The 22,955-nt window shown below is 39.4% G+C and overlaps 1 protein-coding gene across 5 annotated transcripts in view; it reads right to left on the bottom strand.

Annotated features, from left to right (window-relative positions):
• The window catches only part of DCC (DCC netrin 1 receptor), a 1,219,152-nt gene that overhangs the window by 762,177 nt on the left and 434,020 nt on the right, over positions 1-22,955 (bottom strand). For all 5 annotated transcript variants that reach the window (XM_043444495.1, XM_043444496.1, XM_043444497.1 and 2 more), the window contains exon 2: positions 22,329-22,649. In XM_043444495.1, coding sequence (XP_043300430.1) covers positions 22,329-22,649 — 321 coding nt within the window. The remainder of the gene's footprint in view (positions 1-22,328; positions 22,650-22,955) is intronic.

Here is a 22,955-nt window from a genome sequence, read left to right as displayed (position 1 = left end):
TACACTCATTTTAGGTGAAAGAGAATTTTTCCTTACTGCATTAAAAAAAGAAAAAGACACACACCTATGCACTCTACCTTACTTTGGCTTTGAGGATTGCACATGAGGTTTGTGCTCTGATGCTGGCCCACGCCAGAATTCAGTTCAAAACACCAAGGCTTGAAAGTAAACCGGGAAGCCCTTTAAAACTGCTTTCTGAGAGGGAAAGATGGCGTACCAATCCGATACCTAAGAATAAAAAAGATGAAAACCACCATTCTCCTCTGTGTTGGTTCAATGAGAGGAGAGGCCAACCACAGTAACAGTCCTATTTTCCTTGGCGTGACAAGAACCAAAATGATCTCTGGACTATGGGGCCTTGAAGGATATGGAAGTAAGATGGACTCTGAGTCCTTTAATTCTCTGGGTTTAAGATCATTACCAAGGACTTGACTACTACATGCTGACTTTCATCTTTCCCAAATCCAAGATCCTGTGACTGTCCAATCCTTGCTCTCTGGGTCATTGCTATTACACTGGTAACTAAAGTCTTCTGACTCGTGATTTGATTACGCGGCTCCCAGATAAACAAAGAATCCCAGGCTCTAGTAACCATGGGCTTAACCCTTAGCTCCCCTGCCCTGCAGCTGTGCCCACATCCCTTACAGATGATTTCAGTTCAGTACTGCCCACAACCCCAGCAGGACACTAAGATGCTGTGACTCCATGCCCACTGTGAATACATCGGGGAAGATGACAGACATGGTACCCCTTTGATCAGAAAGTTTCCTTTCTGGGGGTGGGGGGCAGGTAGGTAGATGCTAAAAAAAAAAGGTAATAAAAATACTTTTATATCAGCAATTTTAATCAGCAATTATATGAAGGACACTTAAGTCATAGTGTTGTGAAAGCAACTGGCACTAAGACTTAAAAAAATCAACAGATAGGGGCTTCCCTGGTGGGCCAGTGGTTAAGAATCCACTTTGCAATGCAGGCAATGTGGGTTTGATCCCTGGTCTGGGAAGATCCTACAGGCTGTGGAACAACTAAGCACGTGGACCACGATGACTGAGCCTGTGGTCTAGAGTCCGGGAGCCTCAACCAGTGACGCCCCCAAAGCTACAGCCTGAGCTCTGCAACAGGCGAAGACACCGCGATGAGGAGCCCCTGAGCACCACACCTACACAGCAGCCCCGGGTCACTGCAGCCAGAGAGGAAAGCCCACACGGCAAGGAAGACCGAGCACAGTCAAAAAATAAAATAAAATAAATTAAAAAAAAAAAAGAGTTCCTCGGAAGCCAGCTGATGTCACCTGGGTTAGAAGACATTCGGGCATCTTCCTGGGCTTTAAAAAAAATCAACAGAAAACCCAGAAAAAGTGACATCCAAACAGGGTTCTGAAAAATGAACAGATATAAGCTTAACTGGAAGGAAGTGGGATAAGGGTCTCTAGGAGATTATTCCATATTCCGAGTCTTGATGCAGGAGGGGGCATGGTTTACTCAAGGAAGTGAGAAAGGAAGTGAGAAAGTTGTGGCTGGAACATCCCTAGGACGCTGGTGAGAATGGATCTGGCTGTGGAGGAAGGAGAGGGAGAGCGGGGAAAGGATGGAAGGAAGAAGTCAAATTAGGCAGAACTGCTGGGTCATTAAAGGCTTTAGATTGGGTCCTAAAGCTAGTGGGAATACATTGAACAACTTCAAATACCTTTTAAAGACAACTTTGGCCTCTGTGTATAAAATACATTATAAAACTAATTAGTAGACTTTTGTAGGAGATGCAGTCAAGAGATGATGAAAGATTCTGTTTGGAGGGTGCCAGCAGACATGGAAAGAAATAAATACAACAAAATACGAATGGTGTAGAGTCAACTGATGTTTGAAAAAAATGCAATGGCAAAATTTAAGGGAAAACACTGTCTTTTAAACAAATGGTGCTGGAAGGCGCTACATTTAAAAAAAAAGAACCTACACATTTTGTGCACATGTGTTCAGCTGTGTCCAACTCTTTGCAACCCAGTGGACTGTAGCCCACTAGGCTCCTCTGTCTGTGGGATTCTCCAGGTAAGAATACTGCAGTGGGTTAGCATGCCCTCCTCCAGGGTATTTTCCCAAACCAGGGATCAAACCGGGTCTCCTGCAATGGCAGGCAGATTCTTTACCCACTGAGTCACCTGAGAAGCCTACACATATCTTATACGTTTCACAAAAAGCAACTGAAAACAGATAACAGACCTAAAAGTCAAACAAAATATTACAAAAGGCCCAGATAGTAACACAAGAGAAAATCTAAATGACCCTGAATTTGGTGATGACTTTTGAGATACAACCCCAAAGGCATGATCCATGAAAAGAATAACTGATAAGCTGGGCTTCATTAAAGTTAAAAACTGCTCTATGAGAGACATTGTGAAGGCAATGAGAAGACCACAAACTGGGAGGAAATGTTTGTAAAACACTTACCTGATAAAGGACTGTATCCAAAACGCATAAAGAGCTCTTGAAACTCAACAATAAGGAAAAACCCAGTTAAAAAATGAGTAAAAGGCCTGAACAGACACCTCGCCAAAGATGATAAACAGATGGCAAATAGCCACGTGAAAGGTGCTCAGCATCATGCGTCATTAGGTTATTGCAAAATAAAACAAGACACCACTACACACTTATCAGACTGGCCAAAATCCAGAAAATTGGTGACGCCAAATGTTGGCAAGGATATGGAACAAAAGGAAACTCATGCGTTGCTGGTGGGAATGCAAAATGGTCCTTTGGAAGATAGTCTGGCAGGTTCTTACAAAACTAATGATACAGCTAACATATAGTATAGCAATTGCATTTTTTTGGTATTAACCCAAATAAACCGAAAATTCATGTACACCCAAAAAACTGCACATGCATATTTATAGCAGCTTTATTCATATTTGCTAAAACTTGGAAACAACCATGATGTCCTTTTAACCTGTGGTACACCCAGACAATGGAGTATTATTCAGTGATAAAAAGAAAAAGCTACTAAGCCATGAAAAGACATGGAGGAGCATTAGTGAAAGTTGCTCAGTTGTGTCCAACTCTTTGCAAGCCCATGGACTACACAGTCCATGGAATTCTCCAGGCCAGAATACTGGAGTGGGTAGCCATTCCCTTTTCCAGGGGATCTTCCCAATCCAGGGATGGAACCCAGGTCTCCTGCATTGCAGGTGAATTCTTCACCAGCTGAGCCACAAGGGCATTATAAGTGAAAGAAGCTGATCTGAAAAGGCTACATACTGTGTAACTCCAACTATACTACTGAGAAAAAAGTAAAGCTAAGGAGGCTATCAAAGATTAGTGGTTGCCAGGGGTTATACATTTCATTATACATTTGTTAAAACCAAAAGATACAACACCAAGAGCAAACTCTAAGGTAAGTTATGAATTTGGAGTAGTAACAACATGTCACAATTGTAATAACGGTGGGATGTTAATTGTGGGGGAGGTTATGCATATGGGGAGATACCGTGGTAATGGGAACTCTATAGCTTCTGCTCAATTCTGCTATAAACTCAAAGTGTCCTTAAAGGTTGAAGTTGAATTTGAAGTGAAGTCACTCAGTCGTGTCCGATTCTGCGACCCCATGAACTGTAGCCCACCAGGCTCCTCGGTCCATGGGATTTTCCAGGAATGAATATTGGAGTGGGTTGCAATTTCCTTCTCCAGGGCATCTTCCTGACCCAGGGATTGAACCCAGGTCTCCCACATTGTAGGCAGACGCTTTACCACCTGAGCTTATAAAGGTAAGTTGATTCAAAAGGAAAAAAAAAAAAAAAAGTTTTTTCAACACTGGACACGGCTTGGAAAAAATGTTTCTTCAAGATTAGATATGACTTGGTATTTGATAAGAATGTTGTGGATGAGAGAAAGAGAAATTACATTGCCCAGACTTCCATCTTAGGTGACTCAATGGATACAATCGATACATCCAGGGCAATGGGACTAACAAAAAGAAAGAAACGGAGTTAACTCTGAGGTAAGAGAGAAGTTGCAAAGGAAAGCAGATTCCTGGTTTAAACTTCAAATACTGAGAGTCATTTGGTCCTTCATTTTTTCTCTTTTAGATTTGGATGTCCTGGCTTCGTTTCTTAACATGTTTCACTGGAAAATCAAACCCATTGACGGTGTCAGGTAGAGCATGATTCTGACAGAAAAATGCAATGGATGTCTTTGTATGCATAAAGGCAGGCATGATGACTTACAGAAGAGAATATGGTTTGGGGGTCTGTAAGACCTGGGTTCCGAACCAGCCTTGGACACTGATTAGTAGTGGGGCAAATTACTCAGAGCATTGGTCTCTTGGTCTGCTCCTGAGGGGAATGTCATCAAGGCTGGTTGTGAGAAATGTAAATCTTTTCAGGACACTGGAACAAAGTTGGTACTCAAACAATGGAAACACGTGTTGGGATTATATCTTGGGTGCTTTTCACATTTTAACTTGAATTTGACATCTGTTTAAAAATAGAATGCAATTTGGTAAATGGAATAACACTGAACATATATATGGGACTTTCCTGGGTGTCCAGTGGCTAAGACTCTGGGCTCCCAATGAAGGGGCCTCCTTCCAACCTTGGTCAGGGAACCCATGTGTTTTGGGGGCTTCCCTGGTGGCTCAGATGGTAAAGAATCTGCCTGCAATGCAGGAGACCTGCATTTGATTCCCAGGTCAGGAAGGTCCCCTGGAGAAGGGCATGGCAACCCACTCCAGTATTTTTGCCCGGAGAATCCCATGGATGAGGAGCCTGGTGGGCTACGGTCCATAGGGTAGCAAAGAGTTGGACACAACTGAGTGACAATCTTTATATGTGGAAGTGATGATATACTAGAAATCTTCTAAAACAGCCCAGAAGTGAACACTTGGTACCATGCCTTTGATGGAGGGCATTCCACTTTCTTCTAGATAGCCTATATTTGTTCTTTTGGATAAACCATACTAAGTAGTCAGTTCTCAAGACATTTCAAAGCTAGAAACCAAAGGACAGCATGTCTTTTTCTCTTCTGCTGCTTCCTTGCTCTTTCTTCCCTCATTCTTTTCTTACTACCTTCCAAATGACAACTCTTTAGGAGATTTAACTGCAGGTATTCCAAAGTACAAAAAAATGGTGTCTGCATTATTCAATATTAACTAAAACCCTATCGAGTGCTAAATACGATAGGGACAGAAACACAACCACACAGAAGATTTAAAAGCAAACCTACAAGATTAGAATGAATTTGCGAAGCTTTAAGTAAAGGTACGAATGCCATCCACAAACTAATACAAATGTTGAAATAAACAGAATAAGAGTTCTCCCATGGATGAGAGCCTTCTCCGTGGAGAGCTGGCATAGTCTAAAACGGCGAGGTCAGTGGAGTAGGGCTCTTTCTGCTTTCAGTTTGGTGGACGGACTGACTGACTAGTATGAGCCTGAATCTTCACAATGAAAACTGGAAGCCCGGCCAATGGTGACCACACTTACAGATACATTTCCTCCATCAGTGACCTATCCCGTGTCAGCCTTCTGCCTCCAATTTCTGGGGCAGAGCAGGCCAAGTGCGAAAGTATGAAAAGGTTACTCATTATAATAACTAAGAAGTGGAAAAAAACTCATAATTTTTAAAACATGTGAAGCACATGTTCCCCAGGTAAGATCTTGCACTCCAAATGTCAGGCTAGGATGAATTCTTAAAGCTGAGTTATAAAGCTCTGAAAATAGAGTTTATAATGAAACTGTTGACAGGCTCTCGGAACTGCTATAGTATAGAAAATTTAATATGTCACCTTGTTTTACAAGATTTTACTGGCCTAGAAGAAAATTAAAACATTTAACATCTTTCACTTTACCAAATTGCTTTCCTCCTTGAAAGTGTGGGGCCATTTGTGGTGCTATTTCATTTATAAACATCCTTTTTATTGTTACCAGGCTGAACACATACATTCTCAACTCTGCACTCACGTTTCCCTTCCTAAGCACTAAAATGCTTATTGGGACAGCATTATTGCATAATCTTATTCACATTTTCTGAAGATATGTTAAGTTGATGGGAAAAGGGCTGAAATTATTTACGTAGCTGCAAAGGCAATATAACTAATGCTGATCATTTAAATATTTTCCATGAACCTTTCAAAAAGCCTTTTTGAAAAAGAAACATTTGTCCTGCACACAAATTCTGAGGGAAAAAGACTTCAAAAAGATAGCTTAGTATTGAAGGAAACAAATTTAAACCCTCTGGCAAAATAAGATGACTGCTTGCATTTTTTCACATAAGTAGACAACAAGCATAGAATGAGGGAAAATTTTCTAAGTCAGTTACAGATAATCAAGATTTGTATGAAAGCAAAGTTAGTAATCCAAGTCATATTATTAACATGATTCTCTCACCCCAACTAATAATTTTATACAACGGGGGTAAGCAGTCAGTCTGCAGTTCATATGCCCTCCCAGAAAGAGAAGTAAGCGTCCCAAGGTTTGCTGGCCCAGAGAAAGGGCTTCAAAGTGAGGACAGACTTCACTTAAGACTTTGGCTAAGTGAGAATTAAGAGATGTTGTGTTTCAACATCATTAAAGAACCAAACCAAACTCTAAAGAGTTTGCCCATCTAGAGAAGTTAAGAAGGTATAACATGATCCGTCTTCATGAAGTCATTGACCAGTGGAGGCCTGGTGTGTATGTCTGTGTGTGTGTGCATTTTATAAGGACACAGTGTGGTACGGTTCACGTTATAATGGGAGGAAGCTCAGGATACTATGAGTACAGGAGGAGGCGGGCTTTCCTAGGCTAAGGGACCAGGTCAAGATTTCTAAAGATGGATTGCGTGAATATAGTCTTTAAAAACATTTTAAAAAGGAAGATGGAAGATGGAGCATAATGGATGAGAAAGGAAGACATAAAGGATGAAAAGCCATGAGCATCAGAACATGCATGTTTAGGAAACTGCTTCTGAATTGCAAGATTGGGATTGACATCACATGCACGGCCACGTGTAAAACAGCCAGGGGGGCGCTGCTGCATAGCTCGGGGTGACCTAGATGGGTGGGGGGACGGGGGTGGGGGGGGTCATACATATACACAGAGCTGATCCACTTCACTGCACAGCAGGAACTGACACAATATTGTAAAGCAACTATATCTCAATTAAAAAACAACAACAACAACAATACAAACAAACAAAACTGAAGGGAAGAGGATGGACAGCATCACAGATGGGGCTGAAGGCACGGGCAGAGGCCAGACTCTGTAGGGTCTTTAGGCCAGCAGAGAGTTCCTGCTCTTTTGTGGTGTACCGGTGTGACCAAATGCCATTTTGTACCTAAAAGTAGCCCCAAGCCATTTCACGAAGTGACATCTACCGGAAGACTCCTGTCACATAAAGCAGGAGAGCAAGGGAATCCTAGGACTCAGCTGAGATGCATTTTTCTAGAATGCTGTAATAAGAGTCTCTCTCTCGTTTTTTTTTTAAGTGAAGTGAGGCAAACACTTGTAGCTGTTAAATAACAGTGTCGAGTCATCACTACTCATTGAGTAAGCAGTAGACTTCAGTGCTATTTACAAGCTAAGGAGAAGCCAGTTGGATTTGCTCGGTCAATGGCCTAAACACTGACCGCTGATGTTTAGGTCCATGGTAACAGAATGTTCTTGAATATACAGGATCTATTAAAATGCTGATGCTCTTTAACTCAGAGATGACATTGCTAGGTAGAGAACTAGAACAAGTCTTAGAGAACTTGTCAGAAATACACACATAAGAGTATCCACTAAATACAAAGTGTTATGTATATAAGTACCTAACAAAAGTGAGAAAAATAATAGAGACAAACCAAATCTCTCTCAACATACAAATAGTAAATGAAAAAATACTATGAAGAATTAAAAACTATGAGGCTGATCTGTGAGGACAAACGTAGAAGAGTGCTAAGCTACGTCATTAAGTGAAAAAAACAAGTGACATACTATTTATAGGATAATCAGATAATCTCCTTTATGTTAAAAACAATCAATGGAAGAACTCCAAACTTTTTGCATAATATCTGCACCAATTTACATTCCTGCCAAGGGGTTCTTTTCCTCCACATTTTTGCCAACCCTTGTTATCTTGTCTTTGTGAACAGTCATTTTCATGGGTGTGAGATGATATCTCATTGTGGTTTTGACTTGCACTGTAATGATCAGTGCTGTTGAGCACGTTTTCCAGTACCTATTGGCCATTTGAATGTATTCTTTGGAAAATGTCCTTTGCCCATTTTTAATTGGATTTTTTTTTTGGTGGGGGGCGGGCTATTGAGCTGTATGTGGTCCTTATATATTTTGGGTATTAACCCCTTATCAGATATGTGATTTGCAAATATTTTCTCCCATTCCTTGGGTTGCCTTTTTCATTTTGTTGCTCTTTCCTTTTACTGTGCAGAAGCTTTTTAGTTTGATGTAGTTCCACTTATTTACCTTTACTTTTGTTGTTTTTGCTTTAATCAGTAAAACAGTTTGGAGTTCCTTCAAAAATTTAGAAATAGAACTACCATATGATCCAGCAATTCTACTTCTGGGTATATATCAGAAGGAAATAAAATCATTATCTCAAATTGAAAAAAAAAAGTTTGCAGTGTATAGAGGAAAGAAACAAGATGACTTATTAATAGATTGAATGCAGTATCAAAGATTCTTATAGAAAACAAACAATAGAGACAGACTGTAGGTTAGTGATTGCCAGGGCCTGAGGGGAGTGGGGAATGGAAATGATAAAAACATTCCAGGTTTAGAAAAGAGTGATTACTATATGAACAGTGAATGTATTACATACTTTTAAAGATGACTTTCATGGTATGTGAACTAGTTCTTAATAAAAATTTAAAAAAAAATGTCATCTATGCAATACGTCTGTGTTTGGGGTGAGGAGAATTAAAGAAGACATTTACTTCATCTGAAACTACATCTTTCAAACCTTGGCCACTCCTGGACTGAGACTCAACTGGAAAAAGCCTTAGAGAAATAGCCACATGTTAGCTCATAATGTACCCAATGCCCTGCGGGGCCCAAAGGATGCCCCTAGAAGCAGTGCTTAGATCAAAGAAATACTAATTATTTTTTATGTCATGTTCCAGCCTTTGGAAATGAATTCTCTTTGCAAGAGGAGTCACAAAAATCCAATCCAATAAAATCAACCAGCACTGAAACTTAATGTTGAAGCTATATTGGCTTTATTAATCTTAAAACACTTTCTCAAATAGACTCCTAGTTGGTGAAATGTTCCAGGTTTAAAAAAAAAAAAAAAAATCTCAGCAAATGAAACCTCATGAATAGCCCTTTTATGGGTAGTAAAGATTCAGGTTACAGTTTAACAAAGGACAAATATATTTTTAATAAAATAAATTTTTTATCTGTGTGTCTAATAGAAATGTCTAATACAAAAACAAATTAGAGGGAATACAAATCAAACAGATTTTATAACTCTAAATCAAGAGATTTAAAACTACTTAAAAAAAAAAAAAGACAACAACAGCAGAAAACCAAGAAACAGGCCTAAAAGGAAGTCACTTGTGCTAACCACACACGTTTAACAGTCTGTCTGAATTACTTGCTCAGCACTAGTAAAATAATCTGCCTAACAGACCCTCAGGGCTTCCCAGGTGGTGCTAGAGGGAAATAACCTGCCTGCTAAGCAGGAGACATAAGAGATGTGGGTTCAGTCCCTGGGTTAGGAAGATCCCTTGGAGGAGGAAATGTCAACCCACTCCAATATTCTTGCCTGGAGAATCCCATGGACAGAGGACTTTGGTGGGCTACAGCTCATGGGGTTGCAAAGGCTCAGACACGACTGAGTAACTCACACACACTTCCTCCAAAGGAAAAGAACCTTGCCTGAAACAATCCACTCTTTGTTAGACATTTCCATCTTCCTCCACTTCTGCCTATAAGGCTTTTTTTTTTTTTTTAATTTTGTTCAGTTCCTTGAATTTCCTGTCTCCTAGATGGAATGTTGCTTGATTCATGAATCATTTAGTAAAACCAGTTAGATCTTTAATCAGCTGAATTTTTTCTTTTTTATATGACATAGAGGCTTTGCTAAGAAGAGTCAACTAAATAGAAGGATGACTGTGTGTGCTCTGTATTTATGTCTAAATATCTCTGAGTAACCTAGGTTAGAATACAGACAGGGTACATTCAATTGCTTAAAGGTCATAATGGGGGATAAATAGGTGACAGAATACAGATTCTCTTATACACATACATCCCCAACTTATACCATTATCTATAGAACTATTTACATGCAATTACCCTGAGCTGAGCTCACTAGATTCCTAGTTAGGCATGCAACCTTGGGACTTTATCATTCTCTAGAAATTAGACCAGTTCATTTGGGTTCCTGCATCTAATTCCAATGTGTGTATGTGAAGGTGATCTCCCACACCACCAGTGTCTCTCTGGACATCAATGGGTGTCCTTACAATCCAACTGGATTCTGACACCTATCCGTCTGCTGGGAGACAGCATCAAATTCCACAGGTTAAGGATTTGGTCCTGCAAGACCGTCTCTCTGCCTGCCCACTTCAGATGCCAGTCATGAGTCCAGGCTGTTAACTGTGCATCTGACTACATGGCTTTATAAATCAGAAGTTCCTAATGACCTCCTCCTTTCGCTCAGTTAATGTGCTGGAGTGGTTCACAGAACTTAGAGAAACATTTTACTCATTAGGTTACCAATTTATCGTGAAAGGGTATGACTGAGGAAGAGCCAGATGGAAGAGACGCACAGGGTAAGCTATGTGGAAAGGCTGCACAACTTCCACGACCATGAATCAGACACTCTGCGGCCAAGACCGTGACTCTAGCCCAACACCCCCACCTGATAGCAACCTAGACCCTTTCCTTCTCCTTTTGAGTTTCTATGAAGGCGTCATTACACAGGCAGGATTGATTAAATCATCGACATCAGTGATCGATTCGACCTCCAGATCCTCTCCTCTGTCAGAAGTCACGGGGGTAAGACTGAAAGTTCCAGCCCTCTCTTCACTGGCAAGCTTGGTTCCCCTGGCAACCAGCCCCCATCCGGAGATGGGGTTCAGAACTCACCTCATTCACATAACAAAAGACTCTCTCACCACTTAGGAAATCCTAAGCTTTTAGGAACCCCATGACATTATTGGGATAAGGACCAAATATAAATTTATCCTTATAAATCACATTCTCACTGCCCCACAGCTCTATAGGGCCTCGTTATAGCTGGTTCCTTGATATCTGAATGGCATTTAGAGACAAGCCCCAGTTAAGGAGGGTCTAAACTATGCACTGCCTCTCACACACACACAAGAAAAATTAATTGAAAAAATTTAAAAAAAAAAAAGATTGCTTTTCAGATGCTTTGGGAAGGATTCCCAAACTGCCTTTCAATTTAAAACACTCTGACTTCTGGGACTAAGGCGAGAGGTTTTGTCTTTTATACAAAGTCTCCAAAGAACTTTCAAAATGTAACTCTGAAAATACTATGTCATATTGTACTATATGAGTGTGTGTGTGTGTGTATATATATATATATGTCTATACATATATATATATATGTCTGTGTGTATGTGTGTGTATACTAATACAGATACACATTCCCAGTATATTGTGAAAAGAGGAGATATATTCGGGATTTACTGTTATTATTTATTTGCTATCAAAAATGTTTATCATTGTTTTGTTGCTCTTGTTTTATGCTAAACTCATAATGGTCCAAAGCAAGTTACTGCCACATTAAGAATATACGGCTCCTTCTTGCACACTAATGGCTGCCTAATCACCAGAAATCAACCCTGATTTATCCTAATTCTCATCTCTACTGAATAATAGGCAAATTTAGCAATTATATGATAAATGACCAACAAATTAGATGACTGAATATGGAATATATATATATATATATATCTTATAAATATAAAAGCAGACCATTAAAAAAGCAATACCTGTTGGGTTACAGTTGATGGGGTTGCAGTCAAACATGACCGACTGACTAAGCATAGCATAGGGCATGCCTTCTCCTAAAGAGGTATGCCTTCACTGACGGTCTTCAGTACTCTCATCTCTGTGTATGAATCTTGATGGGAAAAGCCTAAGATGATCTAGGGACTACATACACTGAGATTTTCCATGATTTCTTCCAACTTAGTTTTTAGAACATTCCCTAAGTTTGAATGTTTCCTTAGTTTGCAGAAGAAATCTGCATCTAATATAAGTATCTTAATTCAAAGATCTTTAGGTAAAACTAAATTTAAATAATACATTTTAGCATAGGCATTAAAAAAAAAAACCTAATAGGAAAAAAATCAGTACCAGTGGTAGGTTCATAAAAGTAGAAATGTTTTATTAAAGGAATCATCAGTCATCATTTCATCAGAGATTTACAGTGATGCCACCTGGTCTATCTACTTTCTCTGATTTGTCTTTGTTAGCCTGACACTTAATTAAAAAAAAACAAAACAATAACAACAAAAAAACCCTCTTGTATTCCAAAGGGGTCTTCTAGAATTCAAGAGTTTTTGTTTACTCGGTCACAAAGAGTCAGACACAACTAAGCAACTAACACACACACACACACAAACACACACCACTGTACTATTTTACCATTTAATATTAGTATCACTAAATAGTATTACTATTTTAGATATTACTTCCTGATTTTTATTATAGCACCAGCAAAAATCACACTGTAACTAGCTTAAGGGTGGAATGAAAAAAAAGTGCTCTTAAGATACTGAATTTTAGAATGAATAATTAGCTATTTCCATTGTCATATGAGTTAGAATTAATAACAAAGGAAAGGAAATGAAAGGTTGGAAGATTTTTTAAAGTTATTTTGTTGGTGTTTCTAATATAAAAAGCCCTGTCAAGTTTGTTTTTGTAATTTTTATCACGTAGAAGATGTCTTTTTACTCTGCATATTTTTTCAGTAATATATTTCTATACTAATTTTATTGCACAGTTAACTGACTTAGGAAGGAGGCAACTAAAAACCTACTCTTTAAAATGCAATTATTTAAGTTGAGGGTGTGGGAGTGTGTGAGTAAGTAGGCATTAGGACAATATTAGTGATTATTCCCGTTTTATTTGGCAATAAATCTAAAAGAAAATTATAAGATTAGCACACATACAACAATTACTTACAACACCACAGTTCTTCCTTATATTTTTCTTTCCAGCTCTTGCTTTAACCACAAAACAAAAGGAACATTTAGCTAAATGAAGATAATAAAGACATTTAAGAATTATGGAGTTAGAACAATGAATTTTCCTGTTTACCATTTGAAAATAAGTAATATCCCTATCAGCATAAAATCTAAAACTTTACTCTGTAACTGAACCTTCCCCAAAATGGAATTGTGAGAGCATTCAAGGGCAGTGGGATACATTTTCCAACCTGCTTCACTGAGTGAACTTGACCTTCTAGGCAAGATCTTTATATTTGTTTCTGTAGAGAAAAGGAATATGAGCATTTTTTTTTCCTTGCTGTTTCCTTTCTGTAACATTTGAGGGGCCCGAGGCAATGTAGTTTATTCTCTCTTCTCTTAAGACAAGCTCCTTTTCCTGTTTTCTTTTAAGTAAAAATGTAAAGGTCAGGTTATCATTTCACAAAATGCTCCATTCTGCTGAGGCAATTTTAGCTCCTCTCACCATAATATGCTTTCACTAATTATTTCATAACTCATTTAAATGGGAGGCATTCTGGAAGAGAATTCATTGAAACAACTCCTCAAATAACTAATTATTTTTTTTTAAACTCAGGGGAATTTTAATTATAATGCCTGTGTTATTTAAAAGCAGAGTGCTACAATTTGCATCTTGAAACATCTATTGTAATAAGGAAGTAAAAAAAAAAATGCTCCTGAATGAAATAACAACTCAAGTAAACGCAATTTAGTTGGCCTTTTATTTTCTTGATTTTCAAGAAATAGAAAAAAAAATGCAAATTTGGCCTGAATTACAAAACCACTTAAGAAGATAAAAGATAACCAAAATCTTGCCCCTACAAAGATTATTTATAAGCTTATTTTAAAAATCACATATTCTCTCCATTTCAGGAAAGATTTATCTTGTGTTATTATTTAATATATAGTTATGATAGTGAAATCTTCTTATCTTAGAAGAAAACATCAAAATCATAGTGTTTTCCCATGCTGAAGAGAAAAAAAAAAATCTTTCCTTTACCCTTCTGCTGCTAAGTCACTTCAGTCGTGTCTGACTCTGTGCAACCCCATAGACAGCAGCCCACCAGGCTTCCCTGTCCCTGGGATTCTCCAGGCAAGAACACTGGAGTGGTTTGCCATTTCCTTCTCCAGTGCATAAAAGTGAAAAGTGAAAGTGAAGTCGTTCAGTCGTGTCCGACTCTTTGACACCCCATGGACTGCAGCCTACCAGGCTCCTCTGTCCATGGGATTTTCCAGGCAAGAGTACTTGGAGTGGGGTGCCCATTGCCTTCCCCATTTACCCTTCTAGGTTCTTCTAAATGGTCTAAGAATTAAATTGACATAGGACAGATTAATAGGAGAACATAATAATTAATTTTGTACATATAAAAATCCCAGATACATGAGAATGTAAGAGAGCCCACATATATGAGAAGTTCAGAGATAGAAAAGCAAAATGTGGTACGTATTCCATCCTGAGCTAAGGAATGAGATACAAAGCAGGGCTTCCAAGGACAAGAGGGTCAGGCACAGGAATATGAAGAACAGACATTGGTAATAAGATATCTGTCCTGCCATGTAGATGGGGCCACTCAGATAAAATTTATCTCTGGTCATAACTCTTTTTCTGGGGAAAAAAAAACCCCAATTTAAATTCTTTCATTTGTTAAGAGACAGAGAGTACTCTCTCCACTGCTTTTGTGGTCCTTCAGTCGCTAAGCTGTGTCCGACTCTTTTCAACCCCATGGACTGCAGCACACCAGGCTTTCCTGTCCTTCACTATCTGCTTTGAGGTCAAAATAATCCATATGCTAAAAGTAACACATCTTGGGGAGGGCTGCTCTGAACCCCGACATCCATAAAGAATTGACATTTTCAAGGGAATAATTGGATAAATGAAATCTACTATTATTTTCCCCTTAGTTGCGACCCCAAGGACTGCAGCATGCCAGGCTTCCCTGTCCATCGCCAACTCCCAGAGCCTGCTCAAACTCGTGTCCATCGAGTCGGTGATGCCATCCAACCACTTTATCCTGCCTTCAATCTTAGTTCATATTTTTGAGAGTTTCACTTATTAAAAAAATAAGTGACTGAATAAGTGGGAAACTATTCACAGTATCCTTAACCCTAGTTCTTACTATACAGCTCATGGAATTCTCCAGCCCAGAATACTGGAGTGGGTAGCCATTCCCTTCTCCAGGGGACCTTCCCAACGTAGGGATTGAACCCAGGTCTCCCACATTGCGGGCGGATTCTTTAACAGCTGAGCCACAAGGGAAGCCCAGTACTTACAGTGAGAAGCAAAAGATAAGAGAATAAGTGTGTGCCAGTTAGACAATCTGAATTCTAGTCTCTGCCTGTAGACAGTTATTACCTCTTTTCAGGTTTTTCTCTGTCATTTTGGGTGTCTATATTTCAGAACTTTTTTGAGCATCATGAGGTAATGCATACAGATACATTGAGCAAAGAGTGAGGTATTTATTTAAAAAAGCAAGTCAATGGTTTCAATATTCAAGCTGTAAGTGCTTAAAAATGAACAAAAAAGGAATCTACCTGGGCACAAGTGCTCTATAATATATCCTGCAGTCAGTGTTTCCCCACACTGGGGAGGAGAGGATGGTCCCCATTCATCCCCAAGGGTGGGAATACAAGCAGAGGAAACACTTAAGTTCTGACTCACTGTAAAAGACCCTGATGCTGGGAAAGATTGAAGGCAGGAGGAGAAGGGGATGACAGAGGATAAAGTGGTTGGATGGCATCACCGACTCGACGGACATGAGTTTGAGCAGGCTCTGGGAGTTGGCGATGGACAGGGAAGCCTGGCATGCTGCAGTCCTTGGCATCGCAAAGAGTCGGACACGACTGATCAACTGAACTGAACTGAACTTCTCAGAGCCCTGCAGGAGAAGCGGATGGGCAAGTGGTCATGTGAATAGGTGGGTGATTTGGATGGTGGCTGTGTGGCGGTGGTGTAATTAGGAAAAATGAGTAAGATGGTTCTTTCAATGATTATTTGGAGGAGCTCCATAGTGATCTGGTTTTCTTACATATTGGCATTATTTATTCTTTTTTTTTTTTTTCTTGAAGGTGAGATTATGTTAAACTCTCAATCTAAACCAACTCCTGTAGACCCAGCTTAGGTGAACCTTTTTCAGTTGGAAGGGTATTAAGGAGGCTTGGTTGAGAAGATTGCCCTGTATTTTTTTTTTTTCCTCAAAAATGACAGCGGATATTGCTCGATCTAGACTCAATACAAATCACATTGGCTCCACTGATGTAATGGTAGATCAACTTTTGAAAAATGAATTTTGTAGTCAAACTGATTTTGGCACTGCGGGCCAACGAACAGCAGAGATTCAACCCTTCGGAAGCTCAATTCAGTCTTGCCAGTTGGTCTTTATGGACTGCAAAGGCAGATATCTGATCCAAGACGATATTATTTATGGCTTAGGTTTTGCAGCCTATATTACTCTCTTCCCTCCCCCCCCAAATATGTTTTGCATCATCACATGGGAATACTGAAAGCTGTCATTTCCTAGTAGTAATAATTGTAATAACACAATAATAACCATTATTAAGTCTATATAATACCACTGCTGCTATTGAACAGGAATCTAGTCTGTACCATGGCTTTACATCTGAGATATTATTTGAAAGCATCACAGCCTTAAGAGATAGATTATTATTGTGTCTGTTTTACAGAGGAGAATCCATAGGCTCAGATAGCTGATAACCTATGGTACAGGAAAGACACGCCTGCCCAGATGTAAGCTCATCTTGAATGTTATAGGAAGAAATAAGGAAGCTGGCACACGCCTTCTATTTTCTCAAGTAGCCTATGAATATTCCGGTAGAGTCCATCTTCTAGTACTTAATTAACTTGTAGACCATTGAGATATCAATCAACTTGATATCAAACAATCAATGAAACTCTTACCATCAAGAGTAGGGACAACAAACAGGCAAATTTAACTAACCACATCAAGTTCAATAACAAACAAGAGGAAGAAGCAGCAAAGGAAGAAGATGCCACTGGCCAAAAATTCTCCATAGATGGTAGATAGTCCCACATCTTCATTGGTAAAACAAATATCTACTGAAAAGCTACTAAACATGTCCAGTGATTTTCTAGGTACTGAATGAAAAGAATAGGAGGAGAAGTTATATAAAGAAAGTCTGGCTCCGCCTCACTCTCCAAGTGCTCTCAATCTAAAGGCTCTATACAAGGCAGAGAAACACTGTACCATTTTAGATTAGAGCTAATTGGATACAAATACAATTCTCAAGTTTCAGCCAGCACTGGCCAAGTTGCTTTCAAACAGAGGTTTAATACCCCAGGCATTCCTTATTGATAGAACTCACAATTCCCAGAAATACTGACAGACAGTAGCCCCTAACGCTGAGATGTTGAATGGGCTGGTAGCATTTAACTTCTCTTTCTTACTCTGCCTTTCTCTCCAGCTAAGTGAGCATTCAGGGCTTAAAGAGCACTTGAGAAGTTACTAAAAAACAGAATGAATGGCGCATGGCAAGATCATTGCATAAAATGAGCTGATTGATTAAAGGCAGATTTCATTTGCCACATTTCTTTTTATCAAAAGACTTTGAGAAAGCAAAAATGGAAGAGAAGCATTCTATTAAATGGGCTCTACACAGCACCTGAGGGTAAGGAGCAGATTTTTTTTTTTTCTCATCTAAAGCAAAGCTACCTGTTACCTTTTAGGAGTGACTGGTTTATTGACTGCTAATGCTTTAAAAATGAGATTAAATCAGGCCCATGGTCTTTATTATGGGGAAGATATATTCCCCTTGTGCATTCCAGTGGTTCGGCAATCTTAACCTCAACAGACATAACATTGATGTATGCTGTGTTGCCAAACAGCAAGGTAAGTGTTTAAAACGCTGTGAACAGCCTTATTGCCTTGAAATGATACAATCTAATATGAGATTGTAACTCAGTGACTGAATCTGCCAGCCTATCCTTGTACGGAATATGAAAGTCAAAAGTCGAAGTCACTTTATTTTAATATCTCACAGGGAAGGGTTATTCTTCATCTTGCCATTGAAACAGAACATGCAAAACTGGATCTAGATCAAAGGAAACAGAAACCACAAATTTTCAGGATATTTTCATTAACAGCACGTATGTGTGTGCCTTTCAGAAGAGGCATCAAAACACCGGCCTGATTCATTCAAATTAGCAGAGCTACCTTGTATCGTGGGCTTCCCTTGTGGCTCAGCTGGTAAAGAATCTGCCTGCAAAAAATCCCTGGGTTGGGAAGATCACCTAGAGAAGGGAAAGGTTACCCACTCCAGTATTCTGGCCTGGAGAATTCCATGAACTATACAGTCCATGGGGTCGCAAAGAGTCGGACACGACTTTCACTTTCACCTTGTATTGTGGACAACTGACAGATGGAATCTTAGTGTTTGAAAACTCTCAAATGTGGGAAAATCAAACTGTATGCTTTCTGCTTCATTTGGAGCACTCCAGGAAAGCAGGTTTGTTTTTTTTTTTTTTCCACTTATTTTTATTAGTTGGAGGCTAATTACTTTACAATATTGTTGTGGTTTTTGCCATACATTGACATGAATCAGCCATGGATTTACATGTGTTCCCCATCCTGATCCCCCCTCCCACCTCCCTCCCCATCCCATCCCTCTGGGTCTTCCAGTGCACCAGCCCTGAGCACTTGTCTCATGCATCCAACCTGGGCTGGTGATCTGTTTCACCCTTGGTAGTATACTTGTTTCATTGCTGTTCTCTCAGAACATCCCACCCTCGCCTTCTCCCACAGAGTCCCAAAGTCTGTTTTGTACATCTATGTCTCTTTTTCTGTTTTGCATATTGGGTTATCATTACCATCTTTTTAAATTCCATATATATGCGTTAGTATACTGTATTGGTCTTTATCTTTCTGGCTTACTTCACTCTGTATAATGGGCTCCAGTTTCATCCATCTCATTAGAACTGATTCAAATGAATTCTTTTTAATGGCTGACTAATATTCCATTGTGTATATGTACTATAACTTCCTTATCCATTCGTCTGCTGATGGGCATCTACGTTGCTTCCATGTCCTGGCTATTATAAACAGTGCTGTGATGAACATTGGGGTGCACATGTCTCTTTCAGATCTAGTTTCCTCGGTGTGTATGCCTAGGAGTGGTATTGCTGGGTCACTTGTAAAAGAATGAAACTAGAACACCTTCTAACACCATACACAAAAATAAACTCAAAATGGATTAAAGATCTAAATGTAAGACCAGAAACTATAAGACTCCTAGAGGAGAACATAGGCAAAACTCTCTCCGACAGGAATCACAGCAGGATCCTCTATGACCCACCTCCCAGAATATTGGAAATAAAAGCAAAACTAAACAAATGGGATCTAATCAAACTTAAAAGCTTTTGCACAACAAAGGAAACTATAAGCAAGGTGAAAAGACAGCCCTCAGATTGGGAGAAAATAATAGCAAACGAAGCAACAGACAAAGGATTAATCTCAAAAATATACAAGCAGCTCCTGCAGCTCAATTCCAGAAAAATAAATGACCCAATCAAAAAATGGGCCAAAGAACTAAACAGACATTTCTCCAAAGAAGACATACAGGTGGCTAACAAACACATGAAAAGATGCTCAACATCACTCATTATCAGAGAAATGCAAATCAAAACCACAACGAGGTACCATTACACGCCAGTCAGGATGGCTGCTATCCAAAAGGAAAGCAGTTTTTAACTTAAACTTCAGCACTTGCTCCACTTTTCATCTGTATTATTACTTTTAAAAATATTTGGGCTATACTGCATGGTAGATGGGATCTTAAGTTCCCCGGCCAAGGACTGAACCCATGTCCTTACATAGGCAGCGTGGAGACTTAACCCCTGGACCTCCAGAGAAGTCCCTTACTTTTCTTTTTAATCAGTCATCATTAACATGGACTTTCAGTTCTCTCCACACTCTACGCTCTGTCAAATTTCAGCACCCATCCCTCAGAGACCCCAGGTGGCTGACAGCCTCAGTTTCCGTGATTAAGACGTCACCTCCCATGGCGCTTGAGTTAAAGGAGAGATTCTGTATCCATGCTTCAGTCTAGCATTGCTAAAGCAGGTGTTGGGCACGATCAGGTGCCCAACTATTGTAGCTTTACCTGGGACTGAAGGAGTTCTCAGGATACAGCACTTTCAAGTGCTAAAAGAAGGTCAGTCCGGGTTAGACCAGGATGGCTGACCACTGTATGATGAGGGAAGACCCTGCTTCCCGGGACATCTTTGCCCTAGGAGAGTCTGCTCTAACTAAATATGAAAGAGAGTCCTTAGTGGGGAAAAGAAGTCAGAAAAGAGTGGCAGGAGGCTGAATTTATGTACTCATTGTTTATCTATGAGATCTAATTTTTTTTATCATCCTCTGACAAAAATCCCCCTTTTTTTCCCCCAGATTTCTCACTGTGTTGCACCTTCACTAGAAGAGTACACGGGGAAGGGGTGGCCCTGCCTGATGGTCCGAGCACATCTTATTGCTGAAAATGAATCCTCATTAGTTTTCCTGGATATAGAAAAACCTGCAACCTGGGAAAGGAAACCAGTATAAATGACTACATTATGGCCTGTTCATGTCAGTGACTTAGAACTGACAATTAAGTTAGAAAGGAGCCCTTCAAACCTGTTAACCTACTTGAGGGTCTAAATTTATTTCAGGCTGGAGCCATTTGCCTTGTTTTGTGTCTAATATCAAAATTAAAAACAAAAACAAACAAAATCAAAACAGAACCAAAGCCCAACTTTTAGCTGAATCATTATTGAGATGAGTAAAAATTTAACTCCTCTCCCCACAGACCTCTTGTAAGAAATAATTATGAGCTGTCCTCTAACAAAAATAAATGGGGGTCCATGGACAGAGGAATGGATAAAGAAGATGTAGTACACACATACAAAGGAATATTACTTGGCCATTAAAAGGAATGAAATAAAAAAAAAATAAAAGGAATGAAATAATGCCATTTGCAGCAACATGGATAGACTCAGAGATGTCACATTGAGTGAAGTAAGTCAGACAGAGAAGGAAAAATATCATATGACACCCCTTATATGTGGAATATAAAAAGAAATGACGCAAATGAAATGACCTACAAAATAGAAACAGACTCACAGACTTAAAGAGCAAACTTATAGTTGCTGGGGGGGGAAAGAGGGGGAGAGATAGTTAGGGAATTGGGATGGATATTTTCTCCCCCTTCGCTGTTCATCTGAAACTATCACAACATTTTTAATCAGCTATATCCCAATACAAAATAAAAAGCTTAAAAACAATAATAAAATACGTGGGGCAAAAAGCACTATCCATGGATTACAGAATATTCAGTACTGTTTCTCTCAAAGTCTGCAACACTTCAAAATACATATAAAAGAAAAACTTTTCATCTTATTATTCAGTTATTGAGTCAATATATTATCAAGTGTAAAGATATTTGGAAGCACTAATCAAATTTTTACTTTTCATTTAGAGATTTATATATTTTAGCCAACATAATTAAAATAAAATCCACGGCTCTAAAGGCAAGAAAAAACCCAAACAAGCAAGTACACACATACATACACATGCACAAACTCCAATTTTTCATCATTCAGTTCAGTTCAGTCGCTCAGTCATGTCCGACTCTTTGCGACCCCACTGACTGCAGCACACCAGGCCTCCCTGTCCATCACCAACTCCCGGAGTTTGCTCAAACTCATGTCCATCGAGTCGGTGATGCCATCCAATCATCTCATCTTCTGTTGTTTTCATCATTAGTCATTTTCATCATTTCATCATATGTCATTTTCATCATTAGTGACGTTGTAAGTGGAATTAATTAGGAAATTGTTTTTCTATTAATGAAAAGACCTCCCTTCAACCTAAGATTTGGATCAACCTGCAGGAAATTTTGTTTTGGAAAATCTCATAATGTCAGGTTAATAAGATTAACCTGATATTCTTCTACTATTTTCCAAGTTAATTCAGAGAAAAATTCAACCAAGACTATGAGGAAATAAGCATACAGGTTTTTACATTATTTTTTCCTTTTTCTTAAAAAAAATACATTGTTTCTGCAAAGATTAATCATTTCTTTTCAATCTCAAAAAGCGGGAGTAAAAAGAAGAGATGCAAAAGGAAGGGGAAAAAAAGGAAATATCCACTTACCTGCTACTGCAACTCTTGCTGTCCGGCTAACAATTGACCCAGCGTCCCCTAAAGACGCCTCACATTGGTAAAGTCCCTCGTCTGGCTTATGGTGCCTGGAGTGAAGTATGTTTTGGATCAACAGAGACCCATTTGGAAGTTGCTGCTTCCTTTCATCCATTCCCAAGGCGAGGTGGATGCCGTCTTTCTTCCACTTGATGACGGGGACACCCCGGTCAGACTCGGCAGAGCAGTTTAGGAGGACATTCCCTCCGCGCATGGTGACTGCATCAGAGGGCTCCGACAGGAAGTGCAGCGATGTGAAGGACTTGATCTGGAAAGCTGGAAGGGGAAAGCACAGAGAAGTACGTTCACTTCTAAAAGATCTCACGAGGCAAGCCCTGGCCTTCACAAAACTCTTCTCAAACAATCTGGGTCTTTGAAAAACGTGTAAGAATATGTGAAACTTAAAAACAAAGGGGGACTTCATTCTTGATCCAGTGACTAAACCTTCACTTTCCAATGCAGGAGGTACCAGTACGCTCTCTGCTCAGGCAACTAAGATCCCACATGCTTTGGGGCCAAAAAACCAAAATGAAGCAAAAGCAATATTGTAACAAATTCAATAAAGACTTAAAAAGTAAATAA

The sequence above is a fragment of the Cervus canadensis genome, chromosome 23 (assembly GCF_019320065.1).
Source record: "Cervus canadensis isolate Bull #8, Minnesota chromosome 23, ASM1932006v1, whole genome shotgun sequence".
Taxonomy (NCBI): Eukaryota; Metazoa; Chordata; class Mammalia; order Artiodactyla; family Cervidae; genus Cervus; species Cervus canadensis.
The sequence above is the reverse complement of the archived record's forward strand: the minus strand, read 5'-3'. Positions and strand labels throughout refer to the sequence as shown.